This window comes from Equus asinus, chromosome 2, assembly GCF_041296235.1.
Source record: "Equus asinus isolate D_3611 breed Donkey chromosome 2, EquAss-T2T_v2, whole genome shotgun sequence".
Lineage (NCBI taxonomy): Eukaryota > Metazoa > Chordata > Mammalia > Perissodactyla > Equidae > Equus > Equus asinus.
Window position 1 is genome coordinate 169255924 of NC_091791.1, and position 24193 is coordinate 169280116.

Sequence of the window (24193 nt, forward strand, 5' to 3'; positions counted from 1 at the left end):
CAAAGTGAGAGATGAGTCATTCTTTCCTCAGAATGACTTTTGTCTTGGAGAGCCTTGAACTGGCTCTGTCCTGACAGCATTTAGGAAGATGGTAGCAGCAGTGGCAGTGGTGTACTTTTTGAATCTGTCCCAGAAAAAGAGAAAGCGCAACTAGGAGAAAACCCAAAAATCCATGTGCAACATCTTCCGCAAACCTAGGATGTTGAGATCTCCCCTACGGACCCCAAAATATGAGCAGGTGGGAATGGGCTGTGGATGCTTCAAACCCTACATAATATCAGCATCTGTGCAGAAGGATGCAGAAGGAAGCCAAGGGCATCTGAGGGACCTGAGAACAGAACCCCCAAACTGTCTACAGGTCCTCGCTGGAAAGCTGGGTGGGTCAATCTGAGAAGAGCAGCTAAAACAGGGAGAGACCTAACAGGTTATTTCTCAGGCCTCCCACCTATGCTGCATAGGAAGCACATAGTGGTGCTTGTTTAGTGTTTGTTGAATGAATAAAGGTCAAATGACATTTTCCTGGAGATTCCTTCTAATATTTGTGGGCGGGGAGCAGGAAAGGACAAATCCATGTTTTTGGTTTTTTTTTTTTTTTGAGGAAGATTAGCCCTGAGCTAACATATGCCACCAATCCTTCTCTTTTTGCTGGGGAAGACTGGCCCTGAGCTAACATCCATGCCCATCTTCCTCTATTTTATATGTGGGACACTGCTACAGCATGGCTTCACAAGTGGCATGTAGGTCCACACCCGAGATCTGAACTGGTGAACCTCAGGCCACTGAAGCATAACGTGTGAACTTTACTGCTGTGCCACTGGGCCAGCCCCGACAAATCCATGTTTTGAGTCACATGACTAAAATTCTTTATGCTTCCAAGGCATATGCTTTATGCCTCAGGCAGCCTGAGGCAGTCCTCTTCCTGAGCTTATGTAAAAGAATAACTCCTTTCTAACACACTCATGCTCCCACTTGCACACATGCAAGCACTCAATTTGGCCTTGGAAGAAGGTGTCCTGCTGAGAGGCAAGGAGGAGAAGGATCCCTAGATATACCAGCAGCTCTGACATCAACTGGCTCCAGATGTAACAGAGTCTCTTTATTGAGGATCCTAGAGGTGGAGGGGAGGGGGCGGTGGGTCTCAGCCCAGGGCGGCCGAGGGAGGTCCAGTTCGTGTCAAATCTGTGTTCAGGAAGTAGGTGCAGAGCTGCCCTTTGCCTTTGACCTTGATGACACCCCGGCTGTAGCAGGTGTAGCCTAAAGACTGCAGCGCCCGAGCTGTCTCTTCAGTCACCTGCAAATGGAGGGGAGTGAGGGGCTGTGGGGGTGGCCCCATCCTGTCCCCCTGCCCCCTGCCTCCAGTGTGGCTCCCTCACTTGGATCTTGCCCAGGACTCCTGTACTCTCCATGCGGCTGGCCACGTTCACCGTGTTGCCCCAGATGTCGTATTGTGGCTTCTGGGCCCCAATCACTCCAGCCACTACTGGTCCGTGGTTCAACCCTGACAAGAGGTGTGGTAAAGAGGGGCTTTGGTGGGAGGGATTTGAGGAGGGAGAGTGGAAGAGGAAGCGAGGAAGCTCAAGGAACTAGGGTGAAGGGCCTGGGGGCCTTAGAGGAAAGGAGTGTGGGGTTGGAGGAGTGGGGCTTGGGGACAGGACTGGGTGAGCCTCAGAGCTCCTGGCCCAGTAGCTTCATGCTCCATCCCAGGGGTGAGTCTGGAGGGGGGTCCAGGGATGAGCTGGGGAGCACCTAACAAAGGACTTGGGGGAGGAAGAGCTTGGGGAGGCGAGGAGGAAGTCCCAGACTGCTCCAGCAAGGGAGGGGCCTCACCCACACGCAAGCGGAAGTTGTTGAATGAGTGCTTGTTGATGACATCTAGCTTAGACCCGAGGGCCACTGCGAATTCCACCATGGTGCCAAGGTGGCTGCAACTTCGCTCAGCATCCTAGCAATGGGCCAACCCACCAGAATGGGTCAAGGAGGGCAAAGGAATAAGTCCCACTTATGAGCCCACCAATGAGAGTCCAGACAAGGGTTGGTAGGTAAGGAAAGGATGTGGTACCTGCTGTGCGTCCTGTCCAGAGGTGGCATTTAAGCCTGTAGCTGCCATGTAGGTGCTGCCAATGGTTTTGATCTTCTCCACGCCACTGAATTTGGGCTTGGAGAGCAGCTGTATAGAGAGGAGGCTGTGTCCTCAGCCTCTCTTGCTCGCTCCCTCCTCTCTCCCAGAAACCCAGCCCCAGGCCTTTGGAGGCTAAAAGACCAGGTTGTCGGCTTAGGGATGGGGGCAGGAGGGAGAGTGGGTAGTGGGCAGAGTTGGTGGAGAGGACAGAGCTGGGGGATCAGAGGAGGAGCAGGAGGGCTGGGGAGGGGAGGATGGGCCTCATGGTTGGGAGAGCAAAGTGGAAGGAGGGACTGGTAGGAAATTCTAGAATCCATGACATAGGGCCTCGAGGACCCTTGGAGTTTTCACCTCATCAAAATCAGCAATTATCTCATTGAGCAGCCGCAGACACTCTAGGCCCTCGTGGTTGATATTGGATTCAGAGTAAAACTCCTTGAAGTCTGGGACGGAGGCGAAGAGGACACAAACACACTCGTACGACTGGTGGTAGAGATCCTAAGAGGGCGGGAGGCTGGGTGAGGGGGATGCCGTGTTCTTCCTCTCTGGGTCTGCAAGGGCCCTCCTCCCTGTGTCCACACTCCTCCCTCTCTGTTTAAGAAGGATTTGGAAGGAGGGGGGACAAGGCCAGGTTATCCCAGGGATGTGACATGGGAGTCAAAGATTGGGTCTCATTGTGATTCGAGGAGAGACCGGGGTTTGGGGTCAGGATTACCTCACAGCAACGTGAAGGGAGTCTCTTCTAGAAGTGGGATCACATCAATGGGCATTATCTTTATATCCTATCTAATTACTGGGAGGTGTTGTCAGTTGTCAGCTTACAGACAGTTACAATTTGAAAGAGAAAATAACAGGGGAAACGAGCAGAGGGACAAGTAGGGAAAGATGGTGGAGAGGGAGTCAGGTCTGAGGCTGGTTCACAAAACAGGCACCATGAAGTCCTAGTTAGTCCTAGATTCTGGCTCTGAGCTTTCCAGTAGCCAGTGTGAAGACAGAAACAGGATCAGTTACAGGATTTCCAGGTCTATAAGAGAAGAAATCAGGAGAAGTGGAGCTACTCCTGATCTTGAGAGAAGAGAGCAGGTCGGTGGGGGCATGAGGCTGTGAAATAGCCCCTGAGCTGTTTCTTTAATACCCCTCAATATAGGCCAAGAACACAGCCATAGCAGAGAGAGCGAGGTGCTGGTGGTACAAACAAGATGGTACAAATATGTGAGTGACCTTCTGACGGTCTGACTATGGCAAGATATTTGAGGGTCTGGAGCAACAACATAGAGTAGAAGTTTCTGTGCTGATGAAAATGTTCTATATATGTGTTGTCCTATATGGTGGCCACTAGCCATGAGCAGCTCTTGAATACTTGAAATGTGGCCAGGGTGACTGAGGAACTGAATTTTCTATTTTAATTAAATTACATGTAAATGTAAATGGTCACATGTGGCTAATGACTACCAGACCAGACAGTGCTGGTCTAGAGAGATGGGTGGACTGCGTTCTCCACACACGCCCATCAACACTCCACGAAGCTTCTGAAAGGCATGGAGTGACCATGAATGGGAGAGGACACTCCTTCCAAGTGGGAACTTGGAACACAGAGATTCGGTGCTCGTCAAAGACAGGGCCTGAGATCTTGTGAAAATGGAGGCGCCTGACAGGGACAAGGGCTTGGGCAGCCACCTAACCTGCTGTGGGGGAACCCAGAGAGGATGAGCCAAAAGCCAAGACTTTTATCTGAAATTGGCCCCTATGGCGTCTGCGGCTCAGGAGTCAAGGGTGAGGAGTCACCTCGTTGCGCCGGTTCTGGCCAATGAACTGGGGGGCCACGTGCGCAGGGAGCACATTCTCCAAGAGCAGCCGGGTCAGGTTCTCCATTGTCTCTGTCTCCTCCCGCTCCTGCCTCAGCTTCTTCTTCCACAGGAAGTCCAGGCGGCAGTAATATTCATTCTGGGGAGGGTCAGCAGGGGGCCATGGGGAGACACAGTGCAGGGGAAACCCCAGCTCCTGCGTGTTCACTCCCGACTCCATGACGCCTCAAACCACACCACCCCCCAGACTACAGATAAGGCTTAAGGTGCCATTATCCCTGGAGAGAGCACCTCGAAACCAGAGTCAAACTAGGGTGCATAGAATTGGCAGCAGATTTTTCCTCAAGCGTGGTTTTCCTACATCAGGGGTTGGAGGGAGGAGGGGAGGGGAGAATTTGAGGGTATTCTCCTTGAGGAGTAAAGGAGAAAGAAAGGGAGCAGGAAGGTTCACTTAAAAGCTTCCAATGGGCACACCACTTGGGCTCAACCCAGAGATGTAAGATTCAGGGAAAAGGTGAGAGAGACCAAGTCACAGATATGGGGACCCCCGCCTCACCCTTCAGAGGGAGGCTCTGGAGGGCTGAGCTGGGTGACTTACCTGCCGAGCCAGGACAAGGAGGGTAAAGAAGAAGATGAAGAAGGAGATAGCGCCCATCATTTTGGGCTCCTTCAGCACCCCTGGCCTGAAGAGGATGGGTCAGAATTGTCTCTTGCCCTGCCCCTTCCCGATGGCCTCCTCCCTGCTCTCAGGCCCACGGAGCCCTCAGCCTCCCTCCCCCTTTGCCCTGTGGGTGGTTCAGGGCAGTGAGGTGAGGACAGCTCTGCTCTGACCCATCTCACCCCCGTCCCAGACGGCCTGGGCACCTCTGTCCAGCGCTCGTGCGCACCTGGAATCCGCGGGGCCCAGATAGAGGCGGGCGATGAGGCAGTCAGACAGCCAGGCGTGGGAGTGCAAGAAGAGGGAGCAGGAGGCCGTCAGCCACAGCAGGAGCAGCAGCAGCTTCAGTTCGAAGCTCATGTGCAGAAAGAGGGAGCAGGAGAGGAAACCCAGCACACAGCAGTGCATGGAGTACTGTGGGGCCAGGCAGGGGGATCAGGAGGTGGGGCATGTCCCACCTCCAGGGAGGGGCAGGGGAACATCCTGGGGGCTCCTGTCCTGCCCCTCCCAGGGCCCAGGTCCTATATGAGGGGCAGGAGGTGTCATGCACACAAACACACACCAAGTGTGCTTATGTCTGTCCCAATCCACAGGATTGCGTGTTCTTCAACTAAGGAGGGGGGAGAGGGGCCAAGGAAGGTTCTGGAGAAGGAGATTCACGGCTGTGAGGAACACTCACTGGGATGCTGATGAGAGGCAGGGACCCAGGGAGCTCCCAGGAGAGGTTCAAAGCCATGGAGGACACATTGGGAGCCTGGAAAGGGCACTTCGATGCTGGCGGTAAGAAGAACTGCAGGAGGAGATAAGGAGCTGAGGGGTGCAGGCAGCTCCTTGGGCACAAGGGTGGCTTGTGCTGGGTTTCAGGTGGCCCAGGGATGAGTCAGGGACAGACTGCTCCAAAGGGATGGATTCTGCTATTTCTGGTTGGTGAGGGAGCCTCAGCACTGGGGTCCTTGCTTGGGGGGGCAGGGATTGGGGGAGTGGGTGTCATGAGCTCTAGTCTGCCACGGATTCACTGTGTGATCTCTTGTCAGCCATTTAACCACTCTGGGCCCCAGCTTCCTCTCTGTAACTTGGCGGGGGCGGGGGGGAGATTCCTAGGGTGCAGAGGGAAAGAATTCCAGGAATGATTCCGAGTTCAAAAATCAGCCAAACTCAGCTATAAAGTCATAGTGAGTCAGCTAAGTAGTAAATATGTGCCTACATAGAAAAAAGACAGGAAGGATGTCCACCAAAGCATTATTAGCAATGATTATGCCCAAGTAGTAGATGTGGATGACTGCCATTTTTTCTTTTATACTTGTCCAACATTTCCAGCATCCTCTAGCCTTAGTTCAGATGCTCCCCACATCCAGGGGTTCCCTTTCAGCCTCTGGCAGTTTCAGCATACCCTGATGGGGGTGCTTAGGGTCCCCTATGCCCTCACCAGGCTGGTAATGGCCATGGCGAAGACGAGAAGGATGGTGGCGGTGCCCAGGGCGACTCGCAGTCCGGGCCGTGTGGACACCAGGCCAGACAGTGCAGGCAGCCAGTGTAGCACCTTGGGGCCTTTCAAGACACACCTCTGTGGAAAGAGCATGGGAGTCTTAGCCATGGGGCCAGGGCACCTACTTCAGGCCAGGTCATGGTTAGGGGCCTCAGATTGCTACTTCCGCCCCCCTAGCCCATCTCACCGTCAGGTGCTCTGAGAAACAGATGAAGAGGAGGAGGAGGAAGAGGAGGAAGGTGATACTATAGGTGATGGCCAGAGCTGGGGGCCTAAAGGGAAACAAAAGTGAGGCCTTGAAGAGCCAGAATAGGCTCCCTGTGTGCTGGGAGGGTGCCGCATCATCTGGTTGGGAGATGGGGAGAAGCGGTCCTGGGTTGATTTTGCCGATGGGGTCTGTGCTGATAAAAGATATTACATGCTGCTGATCTGGGAAAGCTGAGGGGTCTAGGGCAGTGTTGGGGCGGGACAGGAACTAATAAAGTAGGGACAATATTGGAAGGGGGCAGGGGGCTCACAAGAGTGGCTGAAGCTGCGTCAGACTGGTCTCTGGGCCTTCAAGCCAAAGCTCTTTCACCTGGGCGAATTTGGAATAAGTCGTCCCCTCTTCCGGCAGTGGGCTAAGAGTGAGGACCTACTTTCTAAGCTATTTGCTGTGAGATTTAGGCTTCTCGATGGGAACACACCTCCTTCATGAGGATATTGTTAGAATCGAGAGACAGGCATGTGAAAATGCTCTGGTTATGTGGAAAGCACACAGGATGTACAATGATAAGACGAGGGCGGTGATTATCACCGGTTCCCAGAACACGTATTTCCTCTGCGGGTCTGAAGCCAGGGGAAAGTGGGCAAAGGAAGACAACGTAGGTGGGGGATCAGGAAGAGCCAGGGGGTCCGTTTTTGAGAATCAGCTCTCTCACCTGTTTGTCACCAGCATCTGGACGATGAAGATGGAGACAGAAACCAGGAAGGTGCAGGCTGTGTAGTATTTGAAGGCGGGGAGTGCAGAGAGTCGATACTGGAAGGGAGGGGTTCGGGGGGAGACAGGGGCACCAGTGCTGCCCATCGCCTTGAAGGTGTTAATCCCAGGCCAGGAGTTGGTCCCCTAGACTCACTGAGCCACCCTCCAGTTCCATCCCGGGTAGCCCCTACCAGTGCTGCCCTCCTCCCATCCATCACCACCCAGTAATTCAATCTACAGGGTGACTTTCCTTTGGGAGAGAGGCACAAACCCTCACCCCGGGGATCACAAACTGAGCAGACCTGAGGAGGGGAGGTGGGACCACAGAGCCTGCTCCCTCCCCAGGGCTGAGGAACTAAGATTGGGAAATCCTCTGGTGTCACCACCTCCTCCCAGCCCACCTCTTTCTCCATCTCCTTCTCTCGGAAGTACAGTGTCAGTGGGTTGAAGTCCTTCGACTGCTTCCACTGTCTGGTGAGAGGTGGTGGTGGGGGGGGCAACAAGCCCCGGAGAGGAAAGGGCAGGGCAGGGCCAGAGAGGGTAGGAGGGCATGGTCAGGCGAGTCTTTCCCTGGGCTAGGGCTGAGAAGCCCCTCTTTTCCTCCAGGTCATCAGGGGAGCGCCATCCCTTCTCTACCACATGACCCCGGGGCCTCAGCCCCCCCAGCCCTCTTCTCATCTCCGTACTTCTGAGAGTTGAGCTGTTCAATGACCTGGAAGAACTTGGCATCCCCGGTGTCCAATTCCTCATCTAGTCCCCGGGGGGTACGGCTCCTGCACAGTGAGAGTCCAGCCTGTCACCACGGAGACCCTCAAAAGCATCTGGGCAAAGCAGGAGCAGCCCCCTAGGAAGGTTGGAGGTAGACCACCCAGACAGCTCCACTGTCAAAGTCACTTGGGCCTCCTCACCGGTCCAGGCTCCACTGGGGGCTGAAGGAAGCCAGGGCCTTCTCCTGTTGGGAGAACACAGAGGGGATGGGGAGATGGGGAGCGTCCTTGGAGCCTCTTTGCAGTGAGGCATCCCCCAAATGCACGCCTCCTTGGCTGTTTCCCCCGCCTCTAATGACTTCTCTCTTTCTTTCTCTCTGTCAAATCCCACCTGCCCTCAAGGGAAGGTTCAAACCACATTTACTCTTTAAAGATTCCTCCTGACTCTTTAGACTCCCAGGGTCTTTATACTCTGATTTCCTCACAGTTGCTATCACTTACGAGCCAACCTTGCATCGTCTATAGGCTTCGGTGGCTACTGATTTTTTGTATCTCATCTTCCCTAAGGACTGCACCAATTCCAAAGGCAGCAACTTGCCCATCACCACCCGGGGGTGCCAAAAAAATCCTTGTGAGTGTAAACTGAAGTGACAATGCAGAACATTGCGACTTCTCTCTGACCTTCTGTGATGGTCAGGCTGAGTTGGGAAGCATTTGGGGTGGAAAACAAAAAAATGGAGAAGAAAGAGAAGAAGAGAAACAAACCTGGCTATAGTCATTTTCTTCTGCATGAAAAGGAGCGCACGGTGTGTGCAGAGATATGAAAATGACAGGAAGTAAAGCGGGTGAGGACAGCGCCAAGGAGGAGGGTGAAGCCCCGTAGCCACCACCCAGGGCAAGAAGTATGGCGACCGTTCTTCCCTGCTCATCTTGGCTCATGTGAGGAAGCAAGGTCACAAGGGGCCACATCATCGCCCCCAACCAAAGCCTTGTGTAATGTGAGAGGAGAGACAGAGACAGAGACTGAGCGGTACGTTCCAGGTAAGAGCCCATCTATGTATGTATGCCTGGACCTAACTTTCCAAACTACCTACCTGTACCTTCCCACATGCCTGTAAGTTATTTGAAGGCAGGGAAAACATCTTATTCATTTCTGTCTTCTCAAGAACTAGCCTAGTGCCCGCCACATAGGGTTACTCAAAAATGGTGGAAGGAATGAATGGATGAGTGGTATATACCACCACTAACCCTGCCCCATCACCCCAAAGTTCCTGCTGTTTGAGGGTAAGCCAGTTGTGATTCTCAGGATTTCCAGCATTTGACCGAGAACCTGGGACTTCAGAGGCTGAGAAGTGAATTTCGGGGCTGGTGAGGTCCTGCCTCAGGAGATACCCTTGAACAAAGGGCTCCTACTCCTCCACCCTGACACTTCTTAGCCTGCACACTGGTGGTGGGGGTGGAGGTTTGGCATGGGTTCTGGGGGGCATGCCCACCATGGGGATTGCACCCAACGTTGTCCACAGTCCCTGGGCTCCCAGCGAACTGCACCTTCTCCTCCACCCCACCCTGAAGGCCTCATGCTACAACAGTCAGCTGGGTCTTGAATTCTTCCTTCCTCTCCCTCCAGCTGGCTTAACTCTTCTGACCTCTCCCCTCCTCCATGTTGACACTTAAAATTAAGTACTCCTCTGAACCACTGATGCCAGTGTCCCCCCCGTTCCCAAGGTTCACTGACCTCTGGCCTGCTTCCCCGCTGGATGGAAGAGGAAGGGGGAGGGAACACAGAAAAGATACTCTGGAGTCATTCCATAAATCCACCCAGATCTACCCAGTACAGAAGGTTCTGGGGCGATCTGCAGAAAGGTGGCCGGAAATGCCAAACAGGTTTGGGAAGATCAGGTAAAAGAGAGAAGAGGCTGAGGAACCAGTCCCGGGGCTAGCCTTTAGAGCCACGGCCTGCTCCTTGCATGAGGGGGTTCTGGCCGCTCATCATCAAGTACTAACTCCAAAAGCCAGCCAGTGAGGAAGATTCAGCCTCCTCCATCAGTCATCTTTGCCCTTTCTCTGGAAAGAAGGGCAAAGAAGGGCTGAACCAGTGACCAGGGTAACTTGACAGTTCAGGACCTGGGGATGTCACCAAGTGACTCCCTGGTGGTGGGGGCTGGGTGGCTGGGAGTGGGCAATGGGAGTGGGTTTATGTAAGTTCTGGGGCTCGTGATAGAGGTGCACATACTGGGAGAGGAGTGGAGGTGGACACAGGGCTCTCTACGTGGCTCAGGTGGGCAAAAGGCTTGGCTGCACCCCAGGACTCCAGGTAGCGGGTCATCAGCAGTGATGGACGCATCTTGGGGCCCTCAAGAGAGGACAGCAACCCTCCTGCAGTGCCCTTCTCGTCCTCTTCCTCAGCCTGGGATGTATGAGGGCTGAGAGTCAAGATCACAGACCCTTCCTTCCCCATTCTCCCCACACCCCTTAAAGGCTTGTTTCCCCTCCCCCTTGACACACACACTAGGACGCAGGAACTCAATCTTAGGTATAGACAAGATCAGGCCTGTTGGCTGTGGGTGAGTAGGGCCGACCAGCCCATGGGGTTCAGGCTGGGCTTTTACCCGGGGATCGATGACCAGGTAGGTAGGCTCCCCTAGCTCCCGAAGGTACGGGTCTCGGTGTTCCATGGCTGCATCCTCCACAGCATAAGCCCCTGCCAGCAGGGCCAGGGTAGCCCCTGTGATATGTACACGCCTGGAAGGAGGGTGCAGTGGGAGTTAGGAGGGAGGGGCCCCCAGACCTCTCATTTCTTGCAAGGATCATTCCCAAGGGTCTACTACAGGAGGTGTCTCCCAGCTCCCCTCCCTACGCTGCATGGTCTCCCTAAGCCCCAAATGGGCTTGTGCTCATTTTAGGGAACTATGAAATGGGAGGTAGCATGTGGGAAGCCTGGTTGGCCTCTTGCTGTAGTCTCTTGCAGCCCCAGGTCTCACCCTGGCACGCCACCGGCCTCCATGTGGTTGGCCAGTGTGACGTCATGCGACCAGACATCGTACTGCCACTTCTGCAGGCCGATGACTCCGCAGAGCACGCTGCCTGAGTGCACACCCACACGCATGTTGATGTCCACACCAGTGGCTGCCCGAAGTTTCCTGAGCAGGGTGTATGGGGGACAATCTGAGTGCTGCCCTCAGCCCAGCCCATGCCACACCCCTCCCGCTCTCCAGGAGGACTTCCACCACCTTGCCTGCTCCTCTCGCACATTCAACCCTCGGTACTCCACCTGCCCGCCCAGCTGAGCTCACCTGATGGCCCGGCACATGTCCAGCCCCATGCGCACGCAGTTGATGGCGTGGTCTGGCAGCGAGAGTGGCAGCCCGGAGACACAGTAGTAACAGTCTCCCAGGATCTTGATCCGCATGCATTCATGCTCCTGGGAGTGTGTGTGTGCAGGGGGGAGGGGGGCACCTGGTTAGAGGCCAGAGGAGGCAGGAGGGAGCTGGGAAAAGTGGGAGCAAATGTGGTATTCCTGAAGAACTTCTGAGGTTGGGGCGGTCTGGGGTCTAGAGATTCCCCTAACTTGGTATGGGGCTGGCTGAGGTCCCCCCTGCAGGAGACTTTCTCAGAAGGATTTCCCAAGGGTTGGGATATCGGTGGCTCTCCCCAGCTTTGGCATGTGTAGGGTGTATCCAAATTTGAGCATATGAAAGTTGCCTTAGGCTTGAAGATTTTTTAGGAAGATTAGCCCTGAGCTAACATCTGCCGCCAATCCTCCTCTTTTTCCTCAGGAAGGCTGGCCCTGAGCTAACATCCGTGCCCATCCTCCTCTACTTTACATGTGGGATGCCTGCCACAGCATGGCTTGACAAGTGGTGCGTAGGTCTGCACCAGGGATCCGAACCAGCAAATCCCAGGCTGCCTGAGCAGAACTTGCGAACTTAACTGCTGCGCCACCAGGCTGGCCCCAGGATTGAAGCTTTTTGAGAGAGACTCAAGATGAGGTTGCTTGGGGACCTCCCTGGGGTCTGAGCAGGTGGCTGGGCTGAGGTTGCATAGGGCAGAGAATTCCCTTGGAAGGGCCTCCTAAGGTTAGAGCATCTAAAAATCTAGATTTTGTTGTAGTGTCCAGAGACACCTATGCTGGGGCTCTGAGCATATTTGGGGGTATGGTGGTTGGGGCATCTGTGGAGACCTTAAGAGCTCTCTCCAGGTTTGTGGTGTGTGGTGAGCAGCCCCATGACTTGGGATGTTTGAGAGGGTTTCCTACTCCCATTGCAAGATCTGGGACCCCATATGGCTGGGAAGTGGGACTGGGATCCTAGGAGGCAGGAGTTTCCTCTGGAAGGGGCTTTCCATGGTGGGGCATTTAAAAGTCCCTGGGTGGGGAGGGAGGCCCCCTCTGACCTTGGCGATCTGGTCGAACTTGCCAAAGAGCTCGTTGAGCATGAGCACCAACTCTTTAGGGGAGCACTCACTGGCCAGCCTCGTGAAGCCCACGATGTCAGCATACAGCACGCTGGGCAGGGCAGACTGCATCAGTGGGGCCGGGGCCACAGCCCACGGCCCCTCCCCTCCAGCCATCCTTCCTCATACCTGACTCCCTGGTGCCTCTTGACATAGAGGCTATGGAAGTTGTTGGTGCTCTCTGGCCGTGACCCCTGTCCAGCCTGCAGCCGTGCCATGATCTCTGCCTTCATCTCTTGGGCCAAGTAGGCAGGAAGGATGGACAAGAGAAGGTGTTCCTGGGGGAGGTCACTATGAGCACCAACCCCCCTGTATCCTTAAGCCAGACGCCTCAGCTGCCAAAACCCCCAGGAGCCCACACACTTCCCCAGTCCCCCTAAGTGTTCCCCAGGGCGCTCCCCAGGTCCTCCCCACCATGTACAGCCAGGCTCCAGCACCCTATCCTGCTCTGATCATCTTTAGGGACTGAATTCCCAGCACCAGTGCAGGAATTAGAGTCCTTTGTTTAGCATCCTAGCATACTAAGGTGCTTTCACAAGCTTCAGTTTGAGCCTCAGAACAACCTTCCATGGTGGGCACTAGCCAGATTTTACAAAAGAGGAAATGGAAGTGATCCTCTCAAAGTCATTCAGCTTGTGAAGGAGCCCGGTTGTGTGAGCTAAACAACGCCTCTCTCCCAGCCCTGGGCCCGCCCGGCCTCCCAGGCTCCGAGGACCTGGTGCTTCTTCTCGGTGTCCAGCCGCCGGCGCGAGTGCAGGGAACTCAGCGCCTCCCGGAACGTGGCGCGCAGGGCGCGCTCCATCAGCGCCTTGTGGTACGCTCCAGCCACGTTCCCGCACAGGAACAATACCGCGTTTGCTGCCAGCTGTGGGTGAGGGTCAGCTTCAGAAGGCGCTGGATCCGGGCAGGGGTAGGGGTGGCTATGTGTGTAGCTGGAGTTGGTCTCCAAGATGGCTGAGGAGGACTCTACAGTTACAGACCGAATTATGTCGAGGCAATCGGTGCCACACTGTGGGATCCGTAGGGGGCGCTTCTCCTCCTCCATTCCCCCTGCTCCAGAAGACTCTTGGTTGCTGCACCAACAGGTCTAGAAACCTTTGCACATACGTTTCCTCTACCTGGAATACCACTCCACCATCCCCATCCCCTACCCTCACCGAAGCACAAAACTACTCGAGCTCCAATTTTTACATTCTCTGTGAAAGTTCCATCATCCATATCTGTCCCCACCCCCCTGGTACCCTGGGGAACTCCCTAACCCGTGGGCTCAGAGTCCTCTTCTGGTGTCTGCAGGCATCGTGCTGCACTGGTGTCCCAGCTCCAAGAGGGCACGGACGAGGCCTATCTATGTTTGTATCCTGCGCCCAGCATTGCGCCGGGTCATGGAGGCACGGCTTAGCAAACGGTGGCTGAACCGCAGACGAACCAAGTAGCGCACAGGGGAGCCGGCCCGGGGTTGCAGCCTGGGCTATGTGAGCGCTCACCTGAGGCAGCAGCGCGGGCCTAGAGTCGGGTTGAGGCCCAAGATACAGCCCAAGAACCAGCAGGTGTGAGAGTGAGGAGGCGAGGCCCGCGGCGGTGGCGTCCCGCATGCCCAAGGGCAGCATGGCATAGACCGTGAAGATGACAAAGAGGAAAAAGGATACCTGGGGGAAAGGGGCATAGGAAGCTGCAGTCTTAGGCTGCTGGGCAGCTCACTTCTTGTGGCCTGTGTGCGAGTTCGAGGCCCGAGCTTCCCCCTCCCCCTCTCTCCTCCTGCCGCCCCTCTCACCTGGTCCCAGGCGCTCACCACGCCCCCGGTGAACAGGAAGCTGTAGCCTAGCGCAAGCAGCGCTGCCCACACGAGGCCGGACAGGGGACGCGTCCAGCGCTGCAGTCGGTGCTCGCGGGAAGCCAAGCCCAGCAGCAACGAGAAGCCGCCCAACGCGCACAGCACAGTGGTCAGGAAGCCCGTGTCAGAGGCCAGCTCCTGTGAGGACGGGGCGCGTGAGGTCCGATTGGACTGTGGAGTCTGGGGACTCGACGAGAGGAGGAAGAACGGGCAGCCCCACTGCCCAGTGCTGAAAAGCATCTCAAACTCAACTATGAAAAGGAGGTGGAGCCCCTTGGCTTGCCATTCGTATTAGGTAGAACCATACGAAATCGCGGATCACCTGTTTTTAATCTACAGAGCCAGCAGTCTAGTATGGTTCAACCGAAGATATCACCTGCACGCTCCAGCGGCGCCCAAATCTTGGACCATCTACCTAGAAGACCGGGCTCCCACTCGAAATGGGCCATTTGTGAATCTATGACTTTTCTGAGCCTGTTTTCTCATCTGTTACGGAGGAATCATAGCACCAGCCTGGGATCCCTAAGCAGGTGAAAAATCCTATCTCACAGAAGCTCTTAGCAATGATTGTACCCAAATCTGGACAATTCGCTGAGGAGATTCCTTGCCAGGCACAAGGCTCGATTTCCGGCCCCTGGCAAAGCTGTCCTCCAGCAGCAGGGGGCGCCCCATCCTCCCTCGAAGCCAAGGGCTGCGCTCCCGCCACCCGCTTCAGGGCGTAGAAGTCCCGCTGCTGTCCCCGCCCTTTGTCCCCACGTCTTCCTGGACTTCGAGGTGGACCAGCCGGGATGGGTCACGTACAGTGATTTTCCCACCTTGCCTCTGGGAGAGTGAAAAGAAAATTTGCAGCAGGGTATTTCCAGAAATGGAATTGAAGACTCCTTTTCTCTCCCCAAAAGAAACTGGAAATGGGTTTATTTTGGGGACTAAATGAGAGTGGGATGAGGGTGCCTTCTGGGAGTCTGTGGGTACAACTGCTCCCCATCCCCTAAGAGGGAAAGAAAACCAGGAAACGGATTCCCAGGGGCCCAGTGTAATTTCCCCCCTGGAAAATTGGAAAATCCGGTGTTGGATTAATTCTAGTAAATGCAGCGCATCACAGAAGCTCCTAAGGTCTGTCAATACTCTGAGAGAAATTAGAAGAATTTAGGGCTCTGCCACATCCCTGTGTAGACCCAGAGACTGGGGCCCAGAGAGGTGGAGTGACTTGTCCAGGGTCACTGCAGCGACTACCCAAGGTTTAGCGCTTCTTTCTCGGGTCCCAGCAAAGAAAGCACGTAAAAAGACCCCACAAATCCCAACCCAGAAAATGCCCCCTAGGCAGTGACCCTCCCGCTACCCTCGAGGACACACCCCGAACCAGACGCCCCGCTCACCCTGCCACTGGCCCAGGCGACCGCGAGCAGCGCCAGGAGCGCGCAGAGCACGATGGCCAGCAGCATTAGCAGCAGTGGGTACTGCTGGCTCAGGCTGTAGTAGGTCTCGTAGAAGAGGTCTTCGCTGGGCGGCGGCCGGGGACTGAAGAGGCGGGCCATGGTGTCCCCTGCCCTGAGCTCCCGCGCCGCCTCGGCCCGGGGTTGGGGGCGGGCGGCGGACCCTGGGGCTGGGGAGGGCCAGGGGCCGGGTTACCTCCTGCCGCGCCAGCCGACCCAACTGTGCCCCTCTCACCTGGTCCAAGCCACTTCCACCCCGCGCGCCCAACCTCGCGGAGGGGTCCCACCTCCTTCCAGGCACTACCTGCGGCCTCCCAGCTCTGTCCACTGCCCAGTCCTTCTCTCCTTCCCTCTCAAACCCAGACTGCGGAGGTGCCCTAGCAAAAGCCTCATCACCAGGGGGCCAGGATTTGGGTTGAAGCAAAGGAGCCCAGGGTTCCCCTTTTCCCCAACTCACTGCCCGCCGATGCTGCCGCAGCTGAGTGGACGAGGCCCGGGGAGGGCTCCCGGGGGCTGGTTGTCGAGTGACACTCGCTGCTAGACTAGTGGCTCAGAGCCCTGGGCGACAGGCGCTTCCCTCCCAGCCGGCGCCAAGGCCCACTCCCACTTCCCCCGATGACTGGCCAGCCCCTTCCCGTGCCCGACTCCCCAGGCCTCCTCCCCCACCCTGATAGTATCTCCTATTCCCATTGTCTTCCCCCTTCTGTCCCCTCAAGGAAGGGGAATGTGGACCAATGGGAGAGATGCCAGTGGGAGGGGCGGGCTGGGTGGGAAGTGTCAAAATAGGGGTGAACGAGCTGGGATGTGGGGAGACTGAGGGAGGGATGGAGTGAAGCCTGGCGAGAATGTAGGGAAGGATGCTGGGCCCGATGGGGGCTAGGATCTAGGTCAGGAGCAGGGAGGGCGATCATTCGCTTCGCCTCTGGCCTGAGTGGCAGCTGCCATAGCTGCGGCCCAACTATCCAGGCTCCCCGGTCTCCAGCTCCATGGGAGGGGGCACATCTGTGTGTAGCTTTGCACAGCCTTAGCTTTCTGCTCCGGGACACCAGCTGAGAATCAAAAAACTCCCACTTTGGAAGCAATGGGCGTGTGAGTGTATGTGATGGAGGGAGGTGAGAGTATGGGGACAACCTCCGAGAACCTGGGGGCATCATCATGCAGGGCAGAAGATGGGCTTTGGTCTGTGAATTCCCGTGGAGAGCCCCCACCCCGGGACCCCACTGTTGAGTCTCCGGAGCCCAGAAGAAAAGGGGGGCAACAAGGACACACAGCCTCTATGCCCAGAGTTTAGGTTTAGAGTGGGTCTTGCCTGCTCTAGAGGAAGTGCTCCGCCCTGAGATTAGGCGGCCCCAGGAGCCAGGCCTCCAGGATTCCTTCCTGCTGCCGGCTGGGCCCTGACCTGGTGTACCATGCCGGTGTGCCGCCCCTAGCCCTCCGCGTCCCACTTCCGGCCTCAGTGAGCCTACAGTGCCTCTCCCTCCCTCAGTGTCAGCTCTCTAACCTCCCATCCCTGCCCCTTCCCGACGTGACTGAAACCGTAGCCTCAGGTGCAGCACTTTGGCTAAAATTCCATTTATTGACTCCTAGGGGCACAAAGTTAGTTCAGGTGCAAGTCAGATGGCCCTCGGAGAGTCTCGGTTAGCTGCCTCAACTCCTGCTAGTGTTACACGGGCCCTGCGGCCCACTCCAGACTTGAGGTTCTTGCGGTGGCCCTTCTTGAGAACCTACTTGTCGGGGGTGTGCTGCCAGCCCCCAGCCCATGCCCCAAAATGCCGGGTGCTGCGTGGACGAGGTAGTTCTTTCTTGTATATAGAGGTAGTTGTTGTTTCCAATCTGTACCCCTTGGCAGTCAACTACGGTAATAGACGGGGGCCCTTTAAGAGAAACAGAGACGGGTGGTGGGATGGTTGAGTAGTCAGAAACTCAAAGCTGGGAGGAGCCGCAGGGCCGTGGGGCAGCGGCCCCTCGTGTTCACCCTGGGGAAATGCAAGTATTTCCCCTTCCAGCTGCCCCTTCAGAATCGGGTTTGCAGAAGCTCAAGAGGAGTGGCAACCAACGTCTGGCACCTTGATATTTGGATCTTTTCCACTGGGAGGCCCTCTGGACTGACAAAGCAACAGTGGCATTGAGGAGTTCACAGAGTTGGTGCTGGGGAAAGTCAGAAGGCCCCAGGGGCAGATCCAGGCCGTGCTGTGCGACCTCAGCAGGATCCCATCCCAGTGTGTGTCAGTTTCTTCATTTATAAAATGAGAAGGTCAGTGTGCATGGCCTCAAGCCCTTTCTCTCCCCTCTCCGCAAGTTACCCTGGATCTATCTACATCTTGAGGAATAGGCTGGTGGAAGAATGAAGCAGGGGAAAGGAAGGAGTGGGGAGTGAAGGAATACCTGGTGTCGGATCTGTCCCTGGTGCCCTGGGAGGCCGGTGGGCGCTGTGTCTCTCAGCCCCCTGTGAACGACACGCTGCTCTCAGGCTCCCTGTCCTGGGGTCTGTTCCCCCACCGCACACCCCCTAAGCCCCAAGTGTTCCCTGGCAAGAGGACAGGATTCACAGGAGCCCTAGTGCATCCCTTAGTCCTGCCAACATCTCACCTGATTCCCTTGGGGCCTAGGACCTGGGGTCCAAGCTGAGGTGGGGATCTGGCTTCTGAAAGGTGCGTTCTCTGGAGTTTGGGGAGGTTGGGCTGTTGAGTCAGATGTCCCTGCTGGCCAGTCACGCTGAACCTGCCGTCCCTGTGCCCTGATCCTCTCAGGACGGTTTGTACATTTTTCAGGAACAGAGTTGGGGGACCCCTCCAGATTCAGGTTGCCCAGCATCTCAGAGACCATGGAATCATGGCTTCCTGTGGTTCCCCCAGGGCCATCCATTTCTGTCCTTCCTGGGCCTGGCTCAGGGGCAGACAACATCCTGTTGCTGTCCCTGTGGTTAGACATGAACTTCTTCACCTATAAGGACAGGGGGCTTGTTGGGTGTGGATGTGGGAGAGCAGAGTCAAGCCAGGGGAGGAGTCTCCTGGTCCACAATCTGTTGCCTAGGAACTCAGAGGTGGGATGGGGAGACTGGAGATGAGGGTAGAGGCATAAAGAACAGGGGTCAGTGATGAGTCACTGGGTGGCCAAGGGAGCAATGTGTGTCACCTCTGACCTGTTCCTGGGTAGGGGTAGGTTGTATTGGATACTCACCCTGGAGACAGCATCATCTGTCTTGTCCTTTACCAAGTGAAAAACGTTCTTGGTTTTTGGTTGGCATTCTGGAGAGAAGGCAATGTGGGTGGCAGGAGAGCAAAACTTCTTTTCCAAGGCAAAGCCCCCTGCAGACAGATCCAGGCCTACCCCAGCTGCCAGCTAAATGGCAAGCTCACCTTGGAAGGAGGGCCTGTCCTTGGGTTCCTGGCTCCAGCACTGCTGCATTAACTCCTTCAGTTCTTCCAAGCCTGCAGTCTCAGGGCCAGGCGGGGGCAGCTCGGTCAAGGGGGGCCGGTTCTGCCTCTCGCATACTGCTTCCTGCACCACTGATGTCTGGGTCACCGCTGGGATGGGGATGGGGGACACACAGAGAAGGTATTAGGATATGAAGGGCCACCTGTTCCATCGTGGAAAGGGGCAGGGAGTGTAGTCTAAGGGAAGGGGAGGACGGAAGAGGACAGCCTGAGCAGGTAAGCAGGAAGAGGAGGGCTGGGGGCTTGTGGAAGGAGGTACCTCGGGTTAAGGATCCCAGAGTGTGCCCAAAATCTTACTCTCAGCTTCTCTTCCGGCTAGCAGTGCCCACATTAGAATCCCGAAGCTGCACAAGACAGAAAGCTGAGGCTTGGCCTGACTACTGGCAAGACCTCTCTCCCATTGCCTTCCCCTAAAAGGGCCCAGAGAAGTGTAGAAATTGGGGATGGGTGTTTGCATTGATTACATTACCTGTAGACATCACTGGCCTTGGAGGCCTTCTGGTTTACATCAGCCAGGAGTTCTGGGGCCAAGTAGGCTAGGGTGCCCCCTGGCTCCCCAGACCATGACCCTGACCGTGAGCCTCCCTGAAATGTGGACAGGCCAAAATCTGCCAGCTGCAAAAGGAGGGAAGAAGGAAGAGGTAGAGGATAGACAGGGCCAATCAGCTTCTAGAATTCCCCCCCCAACCCCCCACCCCGCTGCCCCGCTGGGAGATGCATGCAGGTCCAGCCTTGTAAAGGAGGTGTGGAGAGCTAGGGAACATTCGGACCAGTGGGGCCCTTGAGTTGGAAGTCTGGGTCCCCTCTCCATGGGGCTGGGTCAAGGTCTGATTCTCCTGGGCTAGGTTAGTCATTGGTCTCTGGAGGGCCTGGTGGCGTGGGCCTATGGAACTGACTGGGTTGGTCAGGGCCTCTGTCACCTGGTAGGATAGGGCTAAAGCTCCTGAGTGGACTTTGACACTTGGGCAGCCCTGTGTCCGGAGGAAGATGCTGAGGTCATTCAGTAGCCAGGACTGCAGCAGGTCCTGTGTCCCATGGGTGGGGCTGGAGCAGCTTAGGGGCAGGACCTTATCCAGAGGCTGGGCTGGGGTATGGATGGGCTGACCTGGATGTGCAGCTCTGAGTCCAGCAGGACGTTGGAAGGCTTGAGGTCTCGGTGCAGAAGGACAGGGTTCTGGCTGTGCAGGTAACACATCCCAAGCACCAACTCCAGCAGCAGGCGGCAGCAGAGCGGCCAGGGCCGAGGGCACTGGGGCTGCAGCAGCCCGGCCAGGGAACCGTTCTCCATGAATGCAGTCACCAGAGCTGGCCCAGACACGTAGTCCCACTCCAGCTTCTCAGTGACCCCCAGCAGGAGCAGGATGTACGGGTTACGCAGATTTGCCATGGCCTTCACCTCCCTGGATATAGCTTCCCTACACCCCAGGAGAGAGTTGGAATCAGCTCTGCTTCTGGGAAGATCCCTCCCTTCCCCATTCTGGCCCCACCACACAGCGCCCTGCTTCCTAGGCTAGATACCAGCACGTCTGCAGCTTGGGTCACTCACCGGTTCACGATCTTGACCGCCACATCGTGACCCCAAGAACGGTGTTGCGCCTGGAACACGGTGCCAAACCCGCCTTGGCCAATGAACTTTGGGTTCTCCAATTCCTTGATGGGCACCAGGGAGGCTGGGGCTCCGCTGGCCCTGAGAGAGGGAGCCTCATTCACCAGCTGGCCATGGCGCCAAGTCTGTGTTGCTCCCAGCATCCCCCTGCCTCCGTGACCCCCGGGACTCGGCATTGCCAGTACAATCCCTGGCCTCCCCCACGGCGGCCCTACTCTCCCCCTGGCCCTGCCACAGGGCACAGACGGATTCCTGAGCAAGTCCAAAGGGCACCCTCTGTGTCTGTCGGAGGCCACTCTCCACTCACCATAACTTGGAGCAAGACATCAGGCTAGAAGAGGTTATGAGCCCAAAAGATGGAGTGACTTCTGGGTGCAGGGGCTTGCGGCAGAAATGGAGAGGGGGTTGGGAGAGGAGTCAGTCTCCAGGCCGCTCCACAGATTCTGCTTCCCGGGTCGCCGGCCTGCACCCGAGTGAGTCAACAACTTCCTTCCCCTCTGGGCGCTTCTACAGTCCCGCCTCCAGGCGGGAGGGGAGAGTGCAAAACAGAAACTAAAGCTTCTCTCTTCTAACTAGTGTTTCCTTGAACTTGCTGCCTGCCTCGGTCGGGTTAGTTGTCACTGGGTATTCAGGGTACCCCGGAAGGAGTCCTCACCTTCCAGGAACCCACAATCACCCTACTCCTACAGCTGGTGTCTCTCCTTTCTCCCACAGGATTCCCAGCTCCACCACCTGCCAGGTCTGGGGTGGGGAGGGGATGGTGCTGAGAACTTTGTGGCCCAGGGCTCAGCTCTCCTACAGGTGTCCTAAGATCGTAGCTAACACTTCTATAAAACCTACATGTACCAAGTTTGTATATTAGCTTGTTTAAGTCTCACATTAACCTTAAGGGAAGAGGTACTGCTTTTCTTACTTCTTTGTGGATGAGGAAACAAAGATGCTGATAGTTTTAGTGTCTTGCCTAAGCCGGTATGAACTGACTTCAGAGTCTGGCTCTGAACCGTCAAGATTTCCTATTTTCACGTAGGCTTCAGCGGTGTGCCACTCGGCTGGTTGTGAGGTGGCTGAGGAAGGTGTGAAGCATCCAACAGTGTAGTGAAGGGTCCCTGTCTGTGTTCCTGCCCAGTCCCTGACAGCTGCTCTTGCTGGCAAGGCCCTGGCATTGGTAGTGACTTCCCTGCTGGCAAGACTAAGAAGCACTTCCTGGGCACTGTGGTCAGACGAACTAGCCCAGCCACAGGGCTGCTGACATTGTGGCGTACGCTGCAGTGGAAACTCCTCGGCGCCTCCCTGCTCCCCTCGCCCCCATGCCAACTCCTCCATGCCAATTCCCTGGTTAATACATGTTCCTGACAAGCATATGCTCCGGACAAGGGCCTTTGAGAACTCAGAAGCTTGAGGAGCCTTAAAGATTTAGGGTAGACAAAAGGTGTCCATATTTTACCTGCCCTAGGCCTGACCATGGCTGGAGGTTGTGGGAACTAGATAAGGCCAGCCCTAGGCACTCAGTCCTTCGCGGGGAGACCCAACCCTGCGGGTCATGTGCCAGCTCTCACTGGGAGGTGCTCACCTTGGTATGCACTTTCCATCCTGTCCAGTGGCCCATGGACTCTGCTGGTTGGATCAAAAGTGGCCAGCAGTTAACTGCGGTTTCTAGAGTACCTGGGAACTTCGGGATCCACACCGTGAATTCTGGGGGAATCAGTCCACGCTATAGTTCTTAGACTGTAGTCTCTTTAAAAGCTAGTATGTGGGAGGGGTCAATAAATATTTGTTGAATTGAATTAATAAGTGAACAGCCAAAACTTTTGGAGTTTCCTTAAGATGCTGATCACCCCAGCTGGAGCTCCATGCCCATTGGGAGGAAAGAGGAGGTTGGGCTTCTTTATGGTTTGTGGGCTTTCATCTGCACCTGCACAGCTGGCGGAATCCACCTGAAGCAGACTTTACTGTAGAGATGTGGTGTATCTCACAGAATACAAACGCAGGTGCCGCAGGTCCTCAAAATGTCTCTTCAGGAGCTAACAGCCTTCAGAGGGGACAGCCATTCCTTTCATGATTCTCTTTGGGGAGAAGACCCTGGGCTCAACTCCTGGGCTCTACCGGAGGGGAGCAGGTGGACAGGAGATCAAAGGGTGTTTAAAGATCTTTTTAAGGCTGGATTTCTTTTTTTTTTTAAGATTGGTACGTGAGCTAACAACTGTTGCCAATCTTTTGTTTTTTGTTTTTGTTTTTGTCCTCCCCAAAGCCCCCCAGTACATAGTTGTCTATTCTAGGTGTGAGTGCCTCTGGTTGTGTTATGTGGGACCCCACCTCAGCATGGCCTGATGAGCGGTGCCATGTCCGCACCCAGGATCCAAACTTACGAAACCCTGGGCCGCCAAAGCGGAGCACTCGAACTGAACCACTCGGCCACTCGGCCATCCCCAAGGCTGGATTTCTTTAGATTGGGACAAGACCCTGAGGATCAGGGGTCAACCACTATAAACATAGGTTTGGGGGTATTCTCAGAGCCTGTACTATTTTTTGGCTCAAAATAGACCAAGCTCCTTTAAAAGAAGGAGGGGCAGGGAGAGGAGCCTGGAGTGAGTGCCTGAGAAGACCCTCTGCTTCTGCAGGAGGGGACTGGTAAGGCACAGTTGCATCCTGGATTTTGGAGCCCTGGCTTTCCTGAGGCCCAGTGCCCCTGACCCCAGGTGTCCTAGGCTTTCGAGGTCTATTTGGGTGTCTCTCATCCCTTCAGTTCTCTGCTCCTGATTGTTTTGGCTACTTTCAGCCCATCCCTGGGAACTGGTCTGCTTCCTTCTCCCTAGTTTTTGGGGTGAGATGACAGAGGGTATGTCTTTCTTCTTGCATATTCTAGCCCTAACTAATTCTCATCTTTTGTTTGAGTAAGAGATTCCAATTATAGATCAAATAGTATTAATTGAGGTGACAGTATAAAGGATTATGGAGAAGTTTCATTTTCGTAGTGTTTGAAAATGTTATATTAGCACGTTACTTTTATAAATGGTTAAAGAATGGAGAAGATTGTGATATAGGCAAAGATTTAGCTGTAAAGATATTCACCAAACTGTTGTTTAAAATAGTGAAAAAATAGAACCCTAAATGTTCAATCATAGGAAAAAGTCTGAAAAAATTATGCAATGGAAGATTATGTAGCCATTAAAATGATGCTTTAGACCCATATTTATAATATGACAGGTGTTTACCATATACCAAGTGGAAAGAAAACAAGTTATAAAACAATATGTCCCATATAATCATATATTTTTTGTTTGTTTTAAAAATTCTTTCCCAGTAGTATGATAGAGTGCTGAAAATCCTTTCATAGCAGAAGATCTAAATAAATAAAGCACAACAGACATATTTTTAAATTCATTAGTGAGCTCCCCCCCAAAATAAAGGTAATCTCCTAAGATTGTCTCCCTGAAACCAACAAGATAAAACAATAAGAAACAAAAAGTAAACAGAGAGGTCAACTAACTAGAGACCTAGAGGTTTGGGGAGTGGGTAGAGGGTATGGGAGATAGAGGGAAAACCCAGAGAGTAAGCCCTAGGGCCTAGGAAGATGGAAGAGCTAAATGTGAGACACTCTTATTCCCCAACAAGCTGGGGGACTCAAAGGGGTTTCATTTTTTGTAGAAAGGAAAAAGTCCACCTGCTTGCAGAGGGAACCTACAAGGGGAACTGTCTAG

The 24193-nt window shown here is 55.0% G+C and overlaps 2 protein-coding genes across 7 annotated transcripts; both read right to left on the minus strand.

Moving 5' to 3' along the window:
• Positions 1–1075: 1075 nt before the first annotated feature.
• ADCY4 (adenylate cyclase 4) lies at positions 1076–16185 on the minus strand. 5 transcript variants are annotated; one of them, XM_070504155.1, is made up of 27 exons: positions 15910–15999; positions 15757–15829; positions 15396–15622; positions 13960–14157; positions 13673–13834; positions 12904–13053; positions 12318–12466; positions 12129–12240; positions 11030–11157; positions 10718–10876; positions 10346–10478; positions 9970–10143; positions 7938–7981; positions 7716–7802; positions 7431–7500; positions 6989–7086; positions 6256–6340; positions 6009–6146; positions 5262–5372; positions 4812–4996; positions 4523–4607; positions 3905–4063; positions 2471–2617; positions 2060–2167; positions 1828–1942; positions 1374–1498; positions 1076–1291 (listed from the first exon to the last, which is right to left on the minus strand). In XM_070504155.1, the coding sequence occupies exons 3-27, from the start codon at positions 15552–15554 to the stop codon at positions 1139–1141; spliced, it is 3234 nt and encodes a 1077-aa protein (XP_070360256.1). In that variant the 5' UTR covers positions 15555–15622; positions 15757–15829; positions 15910–15999; the 3' UTR covers positions 1076–1138. The 5 variants fall into 5 exon arrangements, with proteins under 5 accessions (XP_070360256.1, XP_014724099.1, XP_044621311.1 ...); XM_014868613.3 differs by lacking the exon at positions 15757–15829 and having other exon boundaries at positions 15910–16185; XM_044765376.2 differs by lacking the exon at positions 15757–15829 and having other exon boundaries at positions 7431–7496; positions 7742–7802; positions 15910–16048.
• A 798-nt stretch (positions 16186–16983) lies between these two features.
• Positions 16984–21065, minus strand: RIPK3 (receptor interacting serine/threonine kinase 3). Of its 2 annotated transcripts, none has more exons than XM_014868621.3 (10): positions 20803–21065; positions 20436–20576; positions 19995–20304; positions 19359–19504; positions 19187–19233; positions 18812–18979; positions 18633–18700; positions 18042–18395; positions 17838–17898; positions 16984–17326 (listed from the first exon to the last, which is right to left on the minus strand). In XM_014868621.3, the coding sequence occupies exons 1-10, from the start codon at positions 20820–20822 to the stop codon at positions 17100–17102; spliced, it is 1542 nt and encodes a 513-aa protein (XP_014724107.1). In that variant the 5' UTR covers positions 20823–21065; the 3' UTR covers positions 16984–17099. The 2 variants fall into 2 exon arrangements, 1 of the variants encoding a protein (XP_014724107.1); XR_011501529.1 differs by having other exon boundaries at positions 16997–17326; positions 18042–18334.
• Positions 21066–24193: the final 3128 nt, after the last annotated feature.